Genomic DNA, 17,520 nt, shown 5'->3' with positions numbered 1-17,520 from the left:
TCATCAGTTTCTATTTCTCCGGCGTCTGCCCCGTCCTACTGCTCATCAATCCTCACTGTCCTTCCGAGCAGGTTGTATAGCAGAGATACAGCAGCAGTTCTCACCCGATCGCCCAATGCGGTAGCCCTACAGAAACCAAATCAGGTCCCTTCCCGCGCGGAAGGCATCGTGCTCGCTGTGCGAAGCGCTGACTGACACTCCTTATGCGGAAGAAGCGCTTTGACAGCAAAGGCAAGAACCGCCGGAAGGCAACGCGAGAGGATGACGCAACTTATCGCATGACACATCTGTGGGCCGCGTCACACCTTCTCGCAGAGGCATCGCCGACGCTCTCCCGGTTTTACATCGCTTCGTCAAGACAGATCTGTCGCCGCATCAACCTCAAGACGGACTGCGTCACCATCAAGCGATCGTTTTGCAAGAAATGCAACGCGCTTACCATACCTGGCCTGGGGAATCCGCCGCCTATCGTGCGACAAACGAATAAGCGCGAGAAGTGTACGATTGTCACTTGTGGCAACTGCAAAAGCAAGAAACGCTATTTGTCACGGAAACCGGGACTTGCATGTGACCGTCCGGAAAGCAACCGGCCTTCTGGTTTACTCGCACTACCACCCACGCCTACAACAGAAAGGCCTCTTGCGAACGACAGGAACAAGCGTGCGTGCATGTTGCAGTAAACAAACTCATTTCCCGAGCGGGAACCCATTTTCATTACAACGAGCTGCGTATACATCCAGCGCCTTCTGTGTGAGCTCATTTTTCACCTCACCGACGCGTTTCGCGATCTCAGCGAGCGTTTCGTCGGTGGGCGTTTCCAGCTTCTTTCGCACTCGCGCGATTTCTTCCGGCGAGGACATCCAGACATCCACGTTGTGCCCTGCCGCCGCGGCCAACCGCCGCCAAGCGAGGTCACGTCGTTGAACCAAGTCTGCTTTTTCGCACTCGAGCTCGCGACGCTCCTGAGCTAGGCGCGAGCGAGAGAGTGCCGCGTATGTTGCGGGGAAAGAGGATGGCTGACCAAGAGACTCCATTGGGCATCATGTGTAGGGGGGCATGCGTTCTCGACGCAGGAGATTAACTTTGGAGAAAAGTTCCAGCGTGGTATTTCTACTGTATGAGATGCGGGATATGCAGTTTGAGTATAGTCTTTATACGTGGTGTGCGAGTATTGCTGCCACACACGTTGGACCAACTTCTTTCGCTTTTGCCTTTTACCGGGTTCGGCGGCATACGTTGCGGTTCATGCTGGCAACGAGGCAATCTCGCTAGTCGAAGGTAGTCATCGCAGAGTAGCCAAGCCGGCCCATTTTGCTGTACTGTAGCATATGCGATGTACAGCATTGGGATTGAGCAACGCACGCGAAATAGCTCCACGTCCCTCAGCTTAGGACTAGTAACTTGCCACCACGCATATCACAGCTTTGGTGGCGTCATGTACAGATTGGGAAGCTGGGGCTACGCGCAGTCGTGGTTGTACTGCTCGGTGTCACCAGGCAAGAGGAAGTCGGGCTGAGTCCAGAGTGACGATGACCCAGGAATGACGTTCTTCTGTCACTTGATTTGTTCGGATGACATAATCAGCAATAAATGAGGATATGGATGGCATCGTGTGATTGTATAACAAGTCGAACAGTTTGGGCGCTTAGAGGTGAAACGTACTCAGTACATATGGGTTGCTGTCCGGCAGTGAGGATTCCGGGGAAGTTTGAGAGGACGTTTAAATTATGAGAGCTGGTTGTATTCGGTTGTGCAACATGTTGGCGTATAGCGAGAAATGGGATGATTTCATAGAAGCAGGCGTGGTGACGTAGTCGTTGCGTGGTCGGATCAGGCATGCTGGAAATTTGCGCGCTGGCTATATGGACATTCTGTTTCGGAGTAGTGTCTGGAGGACGGGCGAGCTGGGTAGGCCGGCTGCCCACCACGTGAGCAGCATCGCGGAAACGGAATCGTCATTGCTGACGCACGCACCTGTCCTGGATCGCCATCGTCCATGCGGCTGGGGAGCACAAGGTATGACTTCAAGATGAGGAATCTCATGACGTGGGACGCGCGGGGGAAGGTTTATAGCGGAGCGATGCGGATGTAGGCCTGCTCCGCGTTGCCCTGACGTAATACGGATACGGGGTAATGGTGAACGGAATGGTGAGGCGGAAGCAGTTGGGTCCCTGGACTTGAGCGCGTGGACGGCAACAAAAGGCCTGAAGACGCGGGCAGGATTCCTGTATCTGCGGCGGAAGGCGTGATCGGTAGACGGTGGGGACGGGGATCGGCAGAGGCGAGAGGGTGAACAGGGCAGAAGTGGGATGAATGAGACGAGGGGCGATGCGTTTACGGTGGATATGGGGTCAGTTGGAATAATGGCTGTACGCGGCGTAAGCAAAGTCCAGAGCCTGTGAAGACGGGGAGTAGAGGAAAGAGGTGGTCAGAAACGTGGGCGTTGCGTATGGAATCGGCGGTGGGGCGCAGTGGCGTACCAGTGGAGTGGCGCGGATGGCCGTGAAGTAGATGGCGAGGAAGGCGGCGTTCGCTTTGAGGACGGCGCGCAGCTCCTCTCTGGAGGGTGGTCGCATGAATGGCTGCATGGGATCCATGGTGCGAGGGGAAGAGGTAGGGGGGGGGGGGGGGGGCGGGGCGGGTGTGGTCAGAGCTGTCGGTGGTTCGGCGGGTGAGAAAAGGGTGTGCCGGCGTCGAGGGTGATTCTAGATCCTGAAGCGTACTGTACACGTGTACCTTCGCAGCTCTAAAATCAGATGCGGTAAATTATGTGTAGTACGACAAACGTTGAAGGAATGCCTGCAGCGAGGGCGTGTTGCACATAGCAAGTGAACTCGAATGTTTCTCGACTTGTGCTCTCTCAACAAGAAGGAAAAATATACTCTCGCCACTGCAGTTGACTTCCGGGTTGCGGAAGGATGGCGTTTGGTGAGATTTGCACGTCTTTTCCAGCTTTAGAATGCTAAAAAATAATCCTTTTTGACCAACCTCAAAACGTTATGTGTTGATATCTTCGAAACCAAAACGCTTGTTTAAAATGTCAACCGAGAATTGAAACTGCAATAGATTCCTAGTCTTTATGTGCATTCACAACTGCTATCCCAGTGTTTTGCAAGATGTTATTGCCGACGGCATGTACGTTAAAGAAATGGTGTCCAAACTGAACTTATAAAGTTTCGATTTATGTATATATTTTTGCAAAAAAAGCAAGCCCCACATGAGGCCATGTCTGACCTCATGAGGCAAACCGCTTGTCGTCGATACTAGTACAGTAGAGCAATTGATCCATGAGAGAAAGAGAATTACGGCACGCAGATGCAAACAGGTCGTGGATAACAATGACGGCTTGGAAGCCGCACCATAATTTGAACAAGCGCTTGTTTGCTGGGGGGCCGAGAGCGAGGCAAAGGATATGCGCGAGTGAGTGAGAGGAAACAGCGTTCTAACGACGCAGAGGCAGGCGGCAGTCCAGCAGTTTGTGCAGTGTTTCTTATATTCTCCCCGCTTTCCCTTTTCCCTCTCCCAATCTCTTTGATTTCAAGAGATGAACCACTTTCCTACAATCCTCTGAAGAGCATATTCCTCGTCATCTGACCATCCCTCCCATGTCGGCTGCCGCCACCGTCTCGTCACGTCGTAGTCGTACAATGACAGAAACCTCATCGCCCGTGTAATGAGACCACCAATAACTGCCAAGATGCTTCAAAAGACATCCATCCACTCGACCCCAGCCGCGCTAGACAACCAGTTGAAAAACAAAAACAAGTTACCCTCCGAGCTCATCGCGTCCTCCCGACCGTCTCCGCGTCCTCCTCCTTGATCATTTTGCGCAGTCTCAAATTCTCCCCCCGCAACCGCATCTCCCTCCCCCTCAAGCTTTCCATTTTCGCCATCAGCACACCGAGCTCCGCGCGAATCTCCTGCCGTCTGTACTTCTTCCTCAGGTTGCTCCTCTGCGCCGACTCTCTGTTTCGGATCTTCCGTTCCTCCGCCCTCATCTTGCGCATCACGTTGCGCACGTCCTCTTCCGCCGTCTCACCGTCCCCTTTCCGCTCCGCAACCGCCTCTCCGCGCGACGGCTCCGAGCTGCTGCTAGTAACACATGACTGCGCCACCCCCGCAGTCGCCTCCGCGCACGTCCCTACACTCCGCACTTCCCGCCTGTCCGCCGTGCTCGTCTCCACGCTCTGTAGCGACGTCTCCACCGACAAGCTGGATGGCGCAGGTAGAATCGGCTGCGGCGCAACCGGCATACTCCCTGCCACGGCCATGCCCGGATTCGCCGCCCTCACGTCGACCAATGTGGACGTGTCGATCCCCTGCAGCTGCAGTGCAAGCGGAGCAACCCCTGCCACCGCCCGCTGCGCACTTGCCGCCCCCACGTCGACCAATGTGGACGCGTCGACCCCCTGCAGCAGCGGATCGATGGCGCAGGCATGTTGTTGACTCGTGAGCGTGTCGTCCGTGCAATGAACTTCCGACACGGTGGCGGAGGGAGGTTGCGACTCGGCTCCCTCCGGCGGCGCGAGGGCCAGCAGCGAGTGCAGCGGGTCCTGCGTAGTCTCGGTGGCGTAGCGCTGCAGCGACCAGCCGACGAAGTGGGCGACGTTCTGCGGGGCGTACGAGTGGCTAAAGGCCGAGTAGGCGCCCAGGGCGAGCTTTGCCGCGGGTAGGCCGTTCCGAAAGACGAGCTTGCTGGTGACGCCGAGATGGGTGCCGGCGTCGCGGGCGAACGAGTGGCGCACAAGGCGGAGGTCATTTTTCGCGGGAAGCGGCGGGGCGGGCGGCTCGGGGACGTTGCAGTGGCAGGAGGGGGACGGGCAGAGCGGGCACGTGCGACGCTGCGAGGTGTGAGAAAAGGCGACCAGGGCGGCGGACACGGCGCGCGCGGTGGGCGGTGGGGCGTCTGGGTGGAGCAAGGCTTGGAGCTTTTCGCGCGGGAAGGAGGCGGTGGCGGTGTAAGTGGGGAGGTTGGCGGCGGTGCGGGAGAGATGGAGAAGGATGTTGTCGGACTTGGGGGCGTCGAGGAGGGCGACGAGGGTGCGTGTTTCGGCGTCATGGACGAAGCGCATGTCGAAGGGGAGGGAGAAGGTGTTTCGGTCCGACGGAAGGGCGGTGCCAATAGAATGGAGGACGCCAACGCCGAGGGTGATGGAGCCATGGGAGGAGAGGGGGACGAAGAGGTATTGAGCGTGGGTGCGGTGAGGTGTGAGGGAGGTGAAAGGGGCGGGGGCGCGGGTGATGGTGATGTGGCAGGCGAAGGAGGTTGGGGGCAGCGGGCGGGAAAGGTGAGGGACATGGAGAGGGGTGGAGGTGGAGAGGAAGTGTCGGATGAAAGGGGGGGTGGCGAGGTCCAGAAAGGGTTGTAAAAGGGCGGGTATAGAGAGCGACGGGCGTGAATCTGAGGGGGTGGTTGAACCGAGGCGGTGGAGGTCTGTGGCCGAGGGGAGTGGGGGGATGTTAGCAGTGTCGAACATGGCGTGGCGAGAAGGTGGTCGGCGGCGCGTAGTGCGGTGGGTAGGTGGGGAAGATGGTGACTTTGATCTTGTGCAGGTAGGTTGGCATGTTGTTGGAGATGGGCGACGTGTCCACGTGTAACAACCAGTTGCCGCACTGAAGGGATACTGATTGGAGGTTTCGTATATTGGAAACGACCAATGGAATATTCAGGATGCGGAGTGGAGACACTTGGCGCGTTGGGGGCCAGCGATGACTCGAGTTACACGTGGCGATTGTCTCATCAAGGCGTAAAGCCATTTAGGCGGATGACATAAATTACTGTACCAGGCCACTTGGCTGCTTGGGGCTGCCCGCAGCACGGCGTCTGGCGACAGGGCTGGAGCCCTGCCACACCAGTGAGAGTGTTCGATTTAGTTCCTGGAAGCTCAAATCTCTGAAATAAACGCGCTTCTGAGTGGATACGTGGTGCCACTTCTCAAACGGAGTTCTGTCTCAGCATCTACTCGCCTCGCTTGGACGTATCACATGGTGCCTACGGTACAGTCCCGTATGACACATCTAAAATGTACAGTAATGTCCAAAGCACACTGGAATATGCTAAACAGACCTCAAAAAAAAATGTTAGCAAACCCCATTTACCCCACCGTTTCCCCCGTTCCATCCCCTGCTTTTTTTTACAGCATCACCGAAATACTTCCCTGCACTCCTTCTTACGTAAAATTTCGCACGTGTCTTTCAAGGCCGACCCCGCTGCCTTCGCATCCAGGCCTTCGAACATCTCTACCCCCTTGCCCGGTCACAGGAGTGTGCACCAGAGCTATGTCTGCGGCCGGCTTCTCGCCCACACTCTTTCTCATCACTTCCAAAATGTCGGAAAGACTCCCCATGCGAAGCAACAGTTCATCCATTTCTCCCCACCACCCCCCAATCCTGCCTAGACAGTCAACACCCTATCATCCATCTGCACCCCAAGCAATGCATAGTCACTCTTTTAAACTCCGAGTTAGCACTGAGAACTGCAGTTGTTCTGTTGGGGTCTGCCTATTTTCCATTGCGTCCCGCGTGTAGAGTTGCGCCAACATCCAATTCCAGCCACGTCCATCCAGTATCTTGCTGCTAAATCCGCACACAGCCTCTCGTCCATATCCACCGCTTCACCAACCGCATTTTCCCAGCACACTCTCTCCACTTTGCATCCTGTACACCCCGAATATAGTACTGTATGGCACTACTCAACATAGATGACGTTTGTTGCAAACGCCCCGCCGTCGTACTCTCTAATTTCCGATCCCCGCCTCACTTCACACTATCCACACGTTCTGCAACAAGATCAAGTGCGCCACCTCCCATTAAATACACACATGCTAAACCGTTGTGAAAAAGTGCTCCTCGACAATGCAGCCCATTCATATTCCTAGCATTTCGACTTGTGCAAATCTTGCCACCTATCTTAAGTCACTCCTACTTAAACGAAAATACATCCGTAGCTCCCCCTCCTCTGTGCCGAGAGAGAGAGTGTGTGTGGATGATTGAGTGAATGGGGGAGCCAAGGATAGAGGGAGTGGGGTAGAGCAACGGTAAGAGAAGTATACAGTTGAAAACGTAAATGCGATCGTCATCACTGAGCGAATGATTCAAGGCACCTATGGAATCCTCTCCGTGGCATCGTCGCTCGTTGGTTGGATGCCCATCTCTTCATTTGGAGACATCCCGCACCATCCTACTATCTTACGCCCTCTACTCGAACCGTACAATTTCTATTCTACAGGCGGCAGATCTATGCAAATAAAGCATGCCCTAAATGACCTTAGAGTATTCGCATGCGGCAGTGGGGTCAGGGGATGTCACATCCTGCCAGGGCCACGAGTCGTTTATGACAGGAGAACAAAACGGAATCCAATCTCTTCCGCCTATCGCTTGATTAGGAAGCGATCTCATACCTCACGTTCTTGTTCGCAAATCAGTCCTACCCTGGAAAGGGGAAGACGAACAGATGGTGCCCCCTCCTTGGAAGAGACTCATCATCAACATAAGTTGCGGCTTGCTACGAAGTTAAGGGAAATCGTTGCATGGTGACGACGAAAGCCACGCCTGGATAATGCTCCAGACGAAAGAGAAGACTGCGCCGGCAAAAGTAGGAGGGGTTCCTCCGTTCAATAAGATATTGCATCATATACTCACGTTGGCGTCATGAGGCTCCGTGATTCCGCATTGGGAATTCACATACACACGACTTGACTGTAAGGGCAGAGACATGGAATCAATGCATGGTCGCATCAATTTCGTCTTTGTGGCAATTTTTAAACTCAATTTCGCTCTCGAGTGGGGCTCCTTTCTTCCATTCCAAAATAAAAGTGTCCCTGAAAAAGATTTCATCCTTCACGGCATGCTCACCATCTCAGCGTGTGTTCTCACCCACAGCCAGCCATTTTGCAGTAAGAAGTAGCCACAGTCCCAACCCGACGCAATTCAAGCCCTCCCAGACTTTGTCGGGAAATTACAGGGACACCTCAACATGAATTGCATCGTTGCTGCTCCTGTTGCATGCACCCTCCTTCCCTATGAAAGCTGCGCTCTACCCTTCGCGTTTTGTTCCAAGTCACCCCGCTTTGCCATATGTGGCATTTTCTGAAACATCACATGAGCACAAGCACATCCCCTTCTGTTTGTACAAAATACCACAAATAGGGATATGCGACCTCTCTATCAAGCAAAGCACAATAAAATACGAAATATCAGTTCTCAAAAAGTGCCAGCACAGCAGCATTAAGAGAAGGCGACTCTCCCCCTAGATGTGGACGGTCGCGGGATTACGCATTAGGTAAGAGACATCCGCGGATCAGAGGCTTCCTAACTTGATAGAAGAGGACCGGGGTATAATCGGTGGAATGATCAATACGCGACACAAAATCCCTTTTTCTCAAACTCACTTTCGTCGTTGTGTTCTTAACTACGAGGCCGGGCAACCCGATAGCTTCTCAACCTTCAACGCAACAAGAAAGTAGGCAAGTGCTCACAAGGACGTTTTGAAAGCCTTTTATGATTGCTACGGCTCTTCTGATCTCTTATTTGTCTTCACATGCGTTCAACAAAGCTGCTGTCATTCTCTCTTTGAAGAATAACAGCTGACGACCGCGTCTTTACACTGAAGAATATCCGAACAAGGATATGTGACAACCTCAAGATCCTCATCAGACCCAAGCTACCGATTGGGAACATTCAGAAATGTCACGAGTTGTCAACCAGTCATCCCTTGCGTCTCAGTTTCACGACCTTGCAGACTCAATGTCAAACGGAAAGCCCCTCATTCCAACTGCTGCATTTCTTCTTGCGAATCTTCTTGACTTCTTCAACAAGCAATGGATTTGCAACTTTTTGTTCACAAAAGAACCCATAAACCTTGTGTATCTCGAGTCACCGGGACTTGCACAAAGCGCACTCACACTCGATCTTTCTATTGCGAGCACCGCAGAAGTTGAACAACCTTTGTCTGCAGACTCAGTCGACAAGACTCTGTTCTGCGCACGATACCTAATGATTCCGTGCTTCGCCGCAGAGTCATTAACCCTAGGAGTTGGCGTCTTGGATCCCAGCAAAAGAGATCGGGCTGGACAAGCCAGTCCTGCTGCACAATTTCGCAACATGCGTTTCGTCCGGGATTCAAAACGACGTCGCACATTGGCTGTCATGGACTCTCCGGAAGACGATTCCATATTCATGCAATATTTCTCGATGGATTCCAGCTCTTGTCCATACACCCTGTCGATTTCCTTTCGTCGTTCTAAGTTCTTTTCCGTCGCTGAAGAGGGGCTCCATCAGGTGAACATTCGCAGTCTAGAGGCATCTTACATCAAGTACTCTCACACTTCCCATCTAAGACCTTGCATTAATTGCGGGGCCCCACCAGCATCCGGCTGTACTTGTTATAGTGATGGGATGCAAAATCCGCGACATCCTTTTGATACGGAAAACTTCAAACTCTCGTTTGCACATGATTTTGGGGAGTATCACGGCTTAATGAGCAATGTTGCGAAGCGATCAAATCAAGAAGTGAGCCACTCATTCTGCGGTGTGCGCTCTTTATTCCAAGAGGCAGTGGATACAGCCCATATGAACAGAATGTCAAGATGGGGAATGCGAACAAGGCTCGGAAACGACACGCCCAGAGCCTCTGTGCAACCTCGTTTCCAAAGACTTGACATCCGCAGTGATGTTCAGGCTGTCTTGTACCCTGATATGGATGGACACAACTTCGCTCATGGCCAGCGAGTTTCCGGAAATGAAAACAGCAGCAATCGCCCAGATGATGACTGTGATACGGTTGCTCAACCGACCTCTCATCTCCCAATCCCTCCTTCGAGAGACACAGGGATTGACTTACATGGGTTAGAAGCAATTCCTTTACTGTCACTAAGCCAGTCTCCTTGCGCAGATGATGGTAGTGCGGGAAAGGAGTTTCTCCCAACAGCAACTTCAGTTATACACGGCAATCTTCATGAAAGTCCGAGAGAGATGCGAACTGAAGCGCAGCCGCAAAATAGACTAAAACACACCATTCAGCAAAATGGCGAGCTGTCATTTCAGGCCATTAATTCACCAGAGAGGCAGGGGCTTCAGGAAGGAATGGAGATGTGTCTATCAAGTTCAGGAAGCCTCTCACCAAAGGATGAACATAGTCCGACATCTAACTTCAGTCAATCGAGATCAATAGCCAAAGAACTACAAGCAGCAAGAAGACGATTGCAAAACCGAGCCTCCGCACATCGCAGTAACATGAAGAAGAAAGCGTTTATCAACGATATGAAAGAAAAACTACGGGAATCGAAGGATAGAATTGAGGTTCTTCGCGACAAAGAGATGAAGCTACGCCTAGAAAATTTGCGGTTGCGTAAGGAAGTGGAAAACTAGCTCATTATCATTATCGCCCATCAAGCAACTTGTTTTCCATGCAACAGTAGAAAATGTAAATACCTGTGCCCTCAATACTCTAGGCGGATTAGCGGATACTCATCAAGGCACGAATTCTCAGGAAACAAAGAAAATTTTCGATATAGTTTCTCTCTACTGGAATCAAGCATCTTGTATATCACTAAATCACTCACAGCTATCTTACCTGTTGATCATTGTTTTTAAGAAATGATGGTCTCTCTGGAAACCTCTAAACAAGTTGATGTAATTTAGCTAAGAAATTGCCCTATTATCTTCAGACTGGCAATCGTTGGTTTTCAAAGCGGAAGAAGCTCCTCGTGTTCGGTTTCAGGGGGTATCGTGTAATCAAATGTGCATAGACAACGAACTGGATGATATTCTCGAATCCCACTGCAGTCAAACTCTTGCAATGAACTACACCTGTGCACTGCGGCGTCGAGCGAATCACAGATTTCAAAACTTGTCGCGATCCAAAGAGAGAACCCTCACGACCTCTCAACCATCTTGTTAGTAGTCCACGAAGACCGCGCAGACAAAAAAAAACCGCTGCCCTGTCAACAAATTCATGCGCGCTACCATCGGAGTCGAGCTTTTCCATGGCCAACAGTACGGGAGCAAGGAAATTTCTGGAAACATCGTTATGCTCACCGCGCCGCAATTTGAAGAAAGGTATTTTGTTTCCTCTATCACTCTACTAGCTAGAGAACAGAGCCTGCGCATGTGTCTTCGCAGCGATGCACAGTATCGAAAGATAGAAAACACTGGAATGCTGCGCAGACTTTCGCGTCGAGGCAAAACGATGTGACCCACGTGTCGGCCTTACAAAAAAGGGGACTGGTGTGGTAGGGTTTATCCACATCACCCGTAAAACGAATTCATGGGAATACGCAACGAGGAAACCACTGATGACAGAGGCCAGAAGACTTTCGTATGTTTGACGAGCATGTATAATTTCTTGAAATGTTTGAATGCGACCTACACGCATTCGTTCCATCAATTTTTCCATACACTGAACTACAGGAGGTGATGTCAGCTGGTATTCTCCTGAAAGAATGGTTCTTGAGTGATGTAGGGCCTCATGTCAGGTGTAAGTGCCGGGACCTTGGGGCATTGTCTTCGAGTCTCTTCGAAAACGCTCTAAGGCACATTATGGCGAGGGAGGCATGTCCTCGTCCTTTTTTGAAAAAAAGGAAAAGCCTTTATCATGGCCATTTGATCCTTTCCAGGGCTCAACGGCTGTAGGTAAGTGATGTGATGCTTTGGCCAATACAAATGAGGACCGCTTCTCCTGCTGCCTGAAGGTGAAGAATGTGCTGAAACATGTTCCGAATTTTAATAGGTCATGTTTGTGCTAACGTGGGACAGGGTGAATTTTTAGACCTAACATCAAGGTTTCAATGTTCGCTGAAATGCAATCCTCGTCACAGCCTTCTTCATGCGCATTGCAGGACGGAAGGTGTCTGATGAATCGAAATGACTTGTCCACAGATACCATTGTTGACAGAGTCCTGGTCCCAGGACTCCCAGGAGTTCAGTTCGAGGCATTGGCTTTTGAACAACCAACAAATGAGTTATGCTACTGCAAGTCAGTCTGAAAGTCAGAATAATCCGCGGTCCTCTCGTAGCAGTTGCCCTTAGGCCCTGATCGCACATTCAATAAAATTACTTTGCTCAACGGTCCGAAGGGAAACCCTTGCGCCGAAACTACTGGTACAGTAAACCTACAGTATCTGATACGGCACCTCAAACATATGTCCTTCACAGAAGCGCATACTAGCTTTAATTCTGCTTAATCGAACAGCCAAAAATGCGCGACAGAGAGTGAGACAAGCTTGTCCAATTAATAGGAAAGGGATGTACAGTACAATAGGTCTCTTGTAGAACAGCTACGGTTCATGCTGGAGTCACAGTGGAATCCATCGAGTGAACCACCTTCCAACACGTCCATGTTTACAAAATGCATCAGATCCTGTACAACTCTTAATGTTTTTTCAGTCCTGAGCCGCAGTTGATCGATACCGCAGACCTCTCCAATACAATGCTGTTCTATCGCATCTTCATGAGCGATGTACTTCACGTGTACATGCCAAGAAAGTCCTGCCGTCAAGGGTAATAGGTGTACGGATTCTAGTGTCTAGACGACAAGCGATTTGACCTCATATGAGGCCAGTCATGGCCTCATACAGTATGAGGCCAGTTTTTTTTGCAAAAAATATATAAATTAAATCGAAACTTTAAAAAGTCCGTTTGGACACCATTTCTTTATCGTATTTGCCCTCGGCATTAACATCTTGCAAAACATCAGGATGGCAGTTTCCAATGCACAAAGAGACTAAGAATCTAATGAAGTTTCAATGATGGGTTGGCTTTTTAAACAGGCGTTTTGGTTTCGAAGAAATCAACATAAAACGTTTTGAGGTTGGTCAAAAAGGCTCCTTTTTTGGGCATTTTAAAAATGGCTGGAAAAGACGTGCAGATCTCACCAAACTCCGCCCTTCCGCAACGCAGAAATCAACTGCGGTGGCGAGAGTATCTTTTTCCATCTTGTTGAGCTAGCGCAAGTAGAGAAAAAATAAGTTGAAAAGTGACCTCATATGAGGTCATTTGTCACCTAGACACTAGCCTGCATGCCACAACTCATTCAGCAGCTCATTTGCCGCACAAAAGCTCTGTCAAGGCCACTACTGTACCTCCAATTAATCCACCTAGCTGAACAATAGTGATTGGCACCACGAAAGAGCGCCAGGAGGCCAAGAAGTCAAATACTTATTCTGTTCTGCAGTACCCTGTACTTGTTTGTTGAATGGTAGCAAAACACAATTTAGACAACCTGGATGGATAATATCTATTGGATACAATACATACTGGAGACATAAAACACTACCAACAGTAAGAGCATTTGCCGATACAGTTACGATAAATATTGAATATCATCTGAGCGCATCACTTTTGTATTGGCATTGATTTTTTTCTGAGTTATGCGCAAATGGAATTCCAAAGTGTTCTTCAGAAAGGCGAACATATTGCGAACATATTGCAGAACAAGCATAAGTATGTATAGAAGCACAGAAGAAGAAACCTCGTCGTGTTTGTATAGGATTGGCTGGTACGCAGAGTAAGGCGCGTCCTATCTAAATGCGAAAAAGGAGCCTTTTATCGAGGGAGGCTTTGTTCCGTTTACCCTCTTCCTACGTTTTATAGTTTTCAGAGATTAAGAGCTGCCGAGTACCGGTGCTGCAGTACTAGAATTCCTCTTCAAGGCCTCCCTAACACGATCCTGTACAGCTGCCTCCAAAGCATCTTCATCAGTTTCAATCACAGATATTGTACAGTATATGCCGGAGGCCACTACAGTGACGACGGTATGTCGTGCCGCCAGTGGGACTACACAAAGCATATGACTTCCCTTCAGTGCCGGAACGAGGATATACGATAGGCACTGGAGCTCAAAAGGATATTGAGAATAAATGAATAAAGAAATACTGTACGGCACTGGAGGCAGTACTCCATACTGTAGGGCCCCCTATACTGTTCACTAGTACTGTAATGCTAGGGGTTGTCTCTGCCACCTCAGGGAGGGTCTTAACTTGCCCGAGTTTGCCCAGGTTTGCTTGCCCGGAGCCATGATTTGCACTACTATTGGCTACTGGGCGTTAATATATGATTTGAAACTAAGTACGGCCCTACACTGCAAGCTCAAGTTATGTCAGTGTGTAATGACAAATGTCAATCATATATTGGCTACTTTTGTAAGTTTGTAACTTTCGAATTTGGACGCTGTGCTCCGGTGGACGCAGTGCTTGCCCCTTGCCGAAAACATCCTCAACTCCCCCTTTGCAAAAATCTATGCACCTGCCATCTCGAAAAGGCAACACAACCCTACGAAGCACCTCTCTGCCGACTACTTTCCTGAAAATGGCTTCCACACCTCAATGCCACGTGCGCCGTTCTCCGCGCCTCTGGCGCATCTCTCCGACTCCCACCATTCGGAAGACGGGGGCCACCAACGCAAAGTCTCTCACTATTGCTTCCTCGTCTGCAGCGGGCGTTTCTGACCAAATATTATCCCCCCCTCCATACGGTATGTACGACTGAATTCTTTGTCGTTAAAAATCCTGTTGGCTCTGACAAAGGTCCATCCCCGTCGGAGATCTACGGGCTTTGTGAATTTTCGGGGTCGAGGATAGTTTGAAATAGCTTAGTGCAATGAAAGGAGGGAGAATAGAGCTGCGGTTGCGGTTAGTGCGGTCGTAGCAGTGATGATTCTATTGCCGTGCATTGCGTAGGAGTGATTAGATTGAGAAGAAAGGAGGGGAGGCGAACGGCGATACTGGGCAGTGGTTGTAGATCCGTTTTTTGACCAAACAGCGCCGGCGATAGATACGCTATCCCGCGGAGTAGTAAGGAGAGAAGTAGGGGGTGAGATCAATTATTTATCCCGGTGATCTGGGATCACCCGCAATGGCCACGTTCTGGGTCGGAAGCGAGCGACGCTGCAGCGTCTCGCGTCCATGTCGACGCGTCCCTGGGGCGAAAGTTGTTTGACGCTGCAGCATGTCACGTCCCTGTCGATGCGTCCTCGGAGCGAATTTGTAGAACCCACAGTGTCCTCCCCGTTGCGTTCTGGCAATTTATGGCGCTGTATGCCTCTGTAAGTCAGCACCGTCGCTCTGGGACACCTGTCCACTACTAACGTAAGGGAAAGGACACCTGTCCACTACTAATGTAAGGGGAAGGCGTGTACTTACATTAAAAATTAATAAATGACCGGCAAACTCGGGCAAGCAAAGCAAACCCGGGCAAGTTAAGACACACCCTCAGTTTGAGAGAATTGCAGCACCCAGAGGCCTGCGGGACAGTGCTGTGCTGCTCGATTGATATCTAAAAACGGGGCATGTTAAGACACACCCTAATTCTATGAATATATTTCTGACGAGTGGGGAGGTGCGCCTCATGCACCGTGGCAGGACCCAGTGGAGGCCTCAAGTGTACCCCACCATATGAGGGCCATTTGCAGGGGTTTCATGTCACCAAGAAGACTACAGTATTTAGACAAGTTGTCCCGCTGCCCCGATGCCTTTTTGCCTCCCGTTAGAGTTCCTTGTTTAATTGGTAAGATGTCTCCAACATGGCATGTATGTTATCGCGAACCAAACAGAACTTCTTTAGTCAAGATCGGTGATCCGCGTGCCGGGAAGCTGATGTTGTCCGACGGGTGCGGTGGATATGTAAGAAATTCGGTCTACCACAATCCTGCTGCGGAGAAGTTTGAAGAAATGTGCGAGTGTGGGAAGTGTTTGGAGTTAGGATATTCTTCAGGGGTGTTGACGAGTCGTGTGGACGGTAGGACGGTGCTTCGAATTGCGCAGAGTGTCGAGGGGGACGCGGAATTCGACAAGGCAGAGGAAGCGGCTGAAGATTCTCTGGACGTCGTATTTCTATGCTTAGACCGTTTTCCGGCAACTTTAAGCCTCAAACTCCTATCAGAGATGTGCCGAATAAGCATGCTCACGGCAGCATTAGCGGTGATGCAGCTGGGGGCTCAGGGTCATGAGAGGGCATCGAAAATATGTTACGCAGCAGCGGGAGACTCAGGCGTAAAACCTATAGGTAAAGATCCCCGAAGGTCAAAAACACCCGAACTTCTTATGCCAAGTGAGATGATCAAGGCTATCTTTGTCAAGGTCGCCGGGCGCTGGTACTCTAGACTGGACGGGAGGCGCGCTGTATTTTCACAGCCAGGCGGTGACATGCTACACGTTACATTCACCGATGATTGCTCGGATGAGGGTGAGCAGGTGGAAATTGATGACAATCCGAACCAGGTTTTGGGTAAAAACGGGAGAGGGCGAGGAAGAACTCAAGAAAGACAGAGGTCAAGGCCTTAACAAACGTCGAGAAAAACGGACTGTCAGTTCGATGTGAACTCAATCTGTCCAAGAAGACTGACTCTACAATACACTAACGCGAAGTATGGTGAGATTCCAGACATCATACGACTATCGCCTCTGTTACAGAGAACGGTGGAGATGTTAGTGCCAATGACTGGGAGCTATGTCCTTACTAAAAAGGTGTTATTCCACTTGTCAGTCTTGTCGTACCAAGAAACTGAAACGCGTGTAACCGCGTTGTCTGACACCAAACAACGCGGAGATGGCAATGTAGGTATGTGCAGCTCAGACAGAGAGAAAATCATGAGTCAAGAAGCTCGAGACGGGAATCACCTACTAAATGCCAATGGCTTTAAAGCGCTGAGGGCGAGATCCATGAGGAGCAAGTCCAGAAGGAAGCGGGACAGGCCGATCAAACGTAGACGTGTCCTTAGAGCAAAACAAGTCAGGTTCGGCATGCTGGGGTCCTCATGTGTCATCACCCATCTCTCTTCAGTCGGGAAAGCAAGCCAGCATACGCAGATCGTACTAAGAGACGAACTTCTAGATTGGGAGGCAAAGGGCGCGCAAAAGGTAAGTCAAAGCTGATACTGGAGTACTGCACTGGTAGAAAGCGCAAGCTGAAGTTAAGAGAATGCAAGAAGCATAACCCCCCACAAGCTGTATCAGCATCGTGCTGCGTTATCCGGCGATCATTCGCAGAGAGTGAGATTGCTAAGCAGGGCATCTATGGTATAAAGGTTAGGGGGGCTGTAAATTCCCAGCAAACCAAAAAACATTTTTTAAAATGTTTAAGAAAAATAGAAACCGCGGCCATCAACGTTGAAAAGAAATAAAATGCGCCGCTTTTTATGTTATGATAACGCTTGGTCGGATCTACTCGACAGTGGCGTAAAGCCTCACACGTGTCACGATGAGGCCTCGCACAGCCCACATCGTGACACGTGTGAGGAATTGGCGAAAGCAGAACTCTAATTCACATTCGTCATGCCCGTCCTGCTCTCCCCGCCTTCCGCCCACTGTACGGCAGTGCCAGTTACTGTACCCTTGTACTGTACCGTTACCACCCACCCAACGCAATCGCACCGAGCAACCTCCTCAAACTTAATGTGTACCTTATCATATACTGTACCTTACATCTTTATTTACAACAGAGCTAAGACCCCTCATCCTCCCCATCCTCCCCCATCCCCAGAATCCTCACAGATGTTTTGGAGTCGAGGGAGGGGGGGGAGCAATC

The 17,520-nt window shown here is 50.6% G+C and overlaps 7 protein-coding genes; 5 read left to right on the top strand and 2 right to left on the bottom strand.

The window, feature by feature from the left end:
- Window positions 1-2,310: 2,310 nt before the first annotated feature.
- On the bottom strand, window positions 2,311-2,597 carry CHC_T00006081001 (hypothetical protein). XM_005717743.1 is given in 3 exon segments: window positions 2,311-2,351; window positions 2,352-2,396; window positions 2,481-2,597. The coding sequence occupies 2 exon segments, from the start codon at window positions 2,595-2,597 to the stop codon at window positions 2,352-2,354; spliced, it is 162 nt and encodes a 53-aa protein (XP_005717800.1). The 3' UTR covers window positions 2,311-2,351.
- Window positions 2,598-3,169: 572 nt separating this feature from the next.
- Window positions 3,170-5,477, bottom strand: CHC_T00006080001 (hypothetical protein). XM_005717742.1 is given in 2 exon segments: window positions 3,170-3,779; window positions 3,780-5,477. 1 exon segment carries the CDS (start codon window positions 5,475-5,477, stop codon window positions 3,780-3,782), a length of 1,698 nt encoding a protein of 565 aa, XP_005717799.1. The 3' UTR covers window positions 3,170-3,779.
- Window positions 5,478-7,089: 1,612 nt separating this feature from the next.
- On the top strand, window positions 7,090-7,536 carry CHC_T00006079001 (hypothetical protein). The gene has a single exon (XM_005717741.1). It carries the CDS (start codon window positions 7,090-7,092, stop codon window positions 7,534-7,536), a length of 447 nt encoding a protein of 148 aa, XP_005717798.1.
- Window positions 7,537-8,685: 1,149 nt separating this feature from the next.
- Window positions 8,686-10,368, top strand: CHC_T00006078001 (hypothetical protein). The gene has a single exon (XM_005717740.1). It carries the CDS (start codon window positions 8,686-8,688, stop codon window positions 10,366-10,368), a length of 1,683 nt encoding a protein of 560 aa, XP_005717797.1.
- Window positions 10,369-14,235: 3,867 nt separating this feature from the next.
- On the top strand, window positions 14,236-14,484 carry CHC_T00006077001 (hypothetical protein). The gene has a single exon (XM_005717739.1). The coding sequence runs from the start codon at window positions 14,236-14,238 to the stop codon at window positions 14,482-14,484; it is 249 nt and encodes an 82-aa protein (XP_005717796.1).
- Window positions 14,485-15,506: 1,022 nt separating this feature from the next.
- CHC_T00006076001 (hypothetical protein) lies at window positions 15,507-16,637 on the top strand. XM_005717738.1 is given in 2 exon segments: window positions 15,507-16,277; window positions 16,278-16,637. 1 exon segment carries the CDS (start codon window positions 15,507-15,509, stop codon window positions 16,275-16,277), a length of 771 nt encoding a protein of 256 aa, XP_005717795.1. The 3' UTR covers window positions 16,278-16,637.
- Window positions 16,638-16,750: 113 nt separating this feature from the next.
- CHC_T00006075001 (hypothetical protein) lies at window positions 16,751-17,116 on the top strand. Its single transcript, XM_005717737.1, has one exon. The coding sequence runs from the start codon at window positions 16,751-16,753 to the stop codon at window positions 17,114-17,116; it is 366 nt and encodes a 121-aa protein (XP_005717794.1).
- The last annotated feature ends 404 nt before the right edge of the window (window positions 17,117-17,520 follow it).

This window comes from Chondrus crispus, genomic scaffold (genome assembly GCF_000350225.1).
Source record: "Chondrus crispus Stackhouse genomic scaffold, scaffold_342, whole genome shotgun sequence".
In the NCBI taxonomy this organism is placed as follows: domain Eukaryota; phylum Rhodophyta; class Florideophyceae; order Gigartinales; family Gigartinaceae; genus Chondrus; species Chondrus crispus.
The sequence above is the reverse complement of the archived record's forward strand: the minus strand, read 5'-3'. Positions and strand labels throughout refer to the sequence as shown.

What these genes read in the sequence shown, in the direction of transcription:
- CHC_T00006081001 (XM_005717743.1), bottom strand. Translation starts at nt 2,597, where the DNA reads ATGGATCCCATGCAGCCATTCATGCGACCACCCTCCAGAGAGGAGCTG. An exon ending in CCATCCGCGCCACTCCACTG is followed by an intron (nt 2,397 to 2,480) that starts GTACGCCACTGC and finishes CCGTCTTCACAG; the next exon opens with GCTCTGGACTTTGCTTACGC.
- CHC_T00006080001 (XM_005717742.1), bottom strand. Translation starts at nt 5,477, where the DNA reads ATGTTCGACACTGCTAACATCCCCCCACTCCCCTCGGCCACAGACCTC.
- CHC_T00006079001 (XM_005717741.1), top strand. Translation starts at nt 7,090, where the DNA reads ATGATTCAAGGCACCTATGGAATCCTCTCCGTGGCATCGTCGCTCGTT.
- CHC_T00006078001 (XM_005717740.1), top strand. Translation starts at nt 8,686, where the DNA reads ATGTCACGAGTTGTCAACCAGTCATCCCTTGCGTCTCAGTTTCACGAC.
- CHC_T00006077001 (XM_005717739.1), top strand. Translation starts at nt 14,236, where the DNA reads ATGCACCTGCCATCTCGAAAAGGCAACACAACCCTACGAAGCACCTCT.
- CHC_T00006076001 (XM_005717738.1), top strand. Translation starts at nt 15,507, where the DNA reads ATGTCTCCAACATGGCATGTATGTTATCGCGAACCAAACAGAACTTCT.
- CHC_T00006075001 (XM_005717737.1), top strand. Translation starts at nt 16,751, where the DNA reads ATGTGTCATCACCCATCTCTCTTCAGTCGGGAAAGCAAGCCAGCATAC.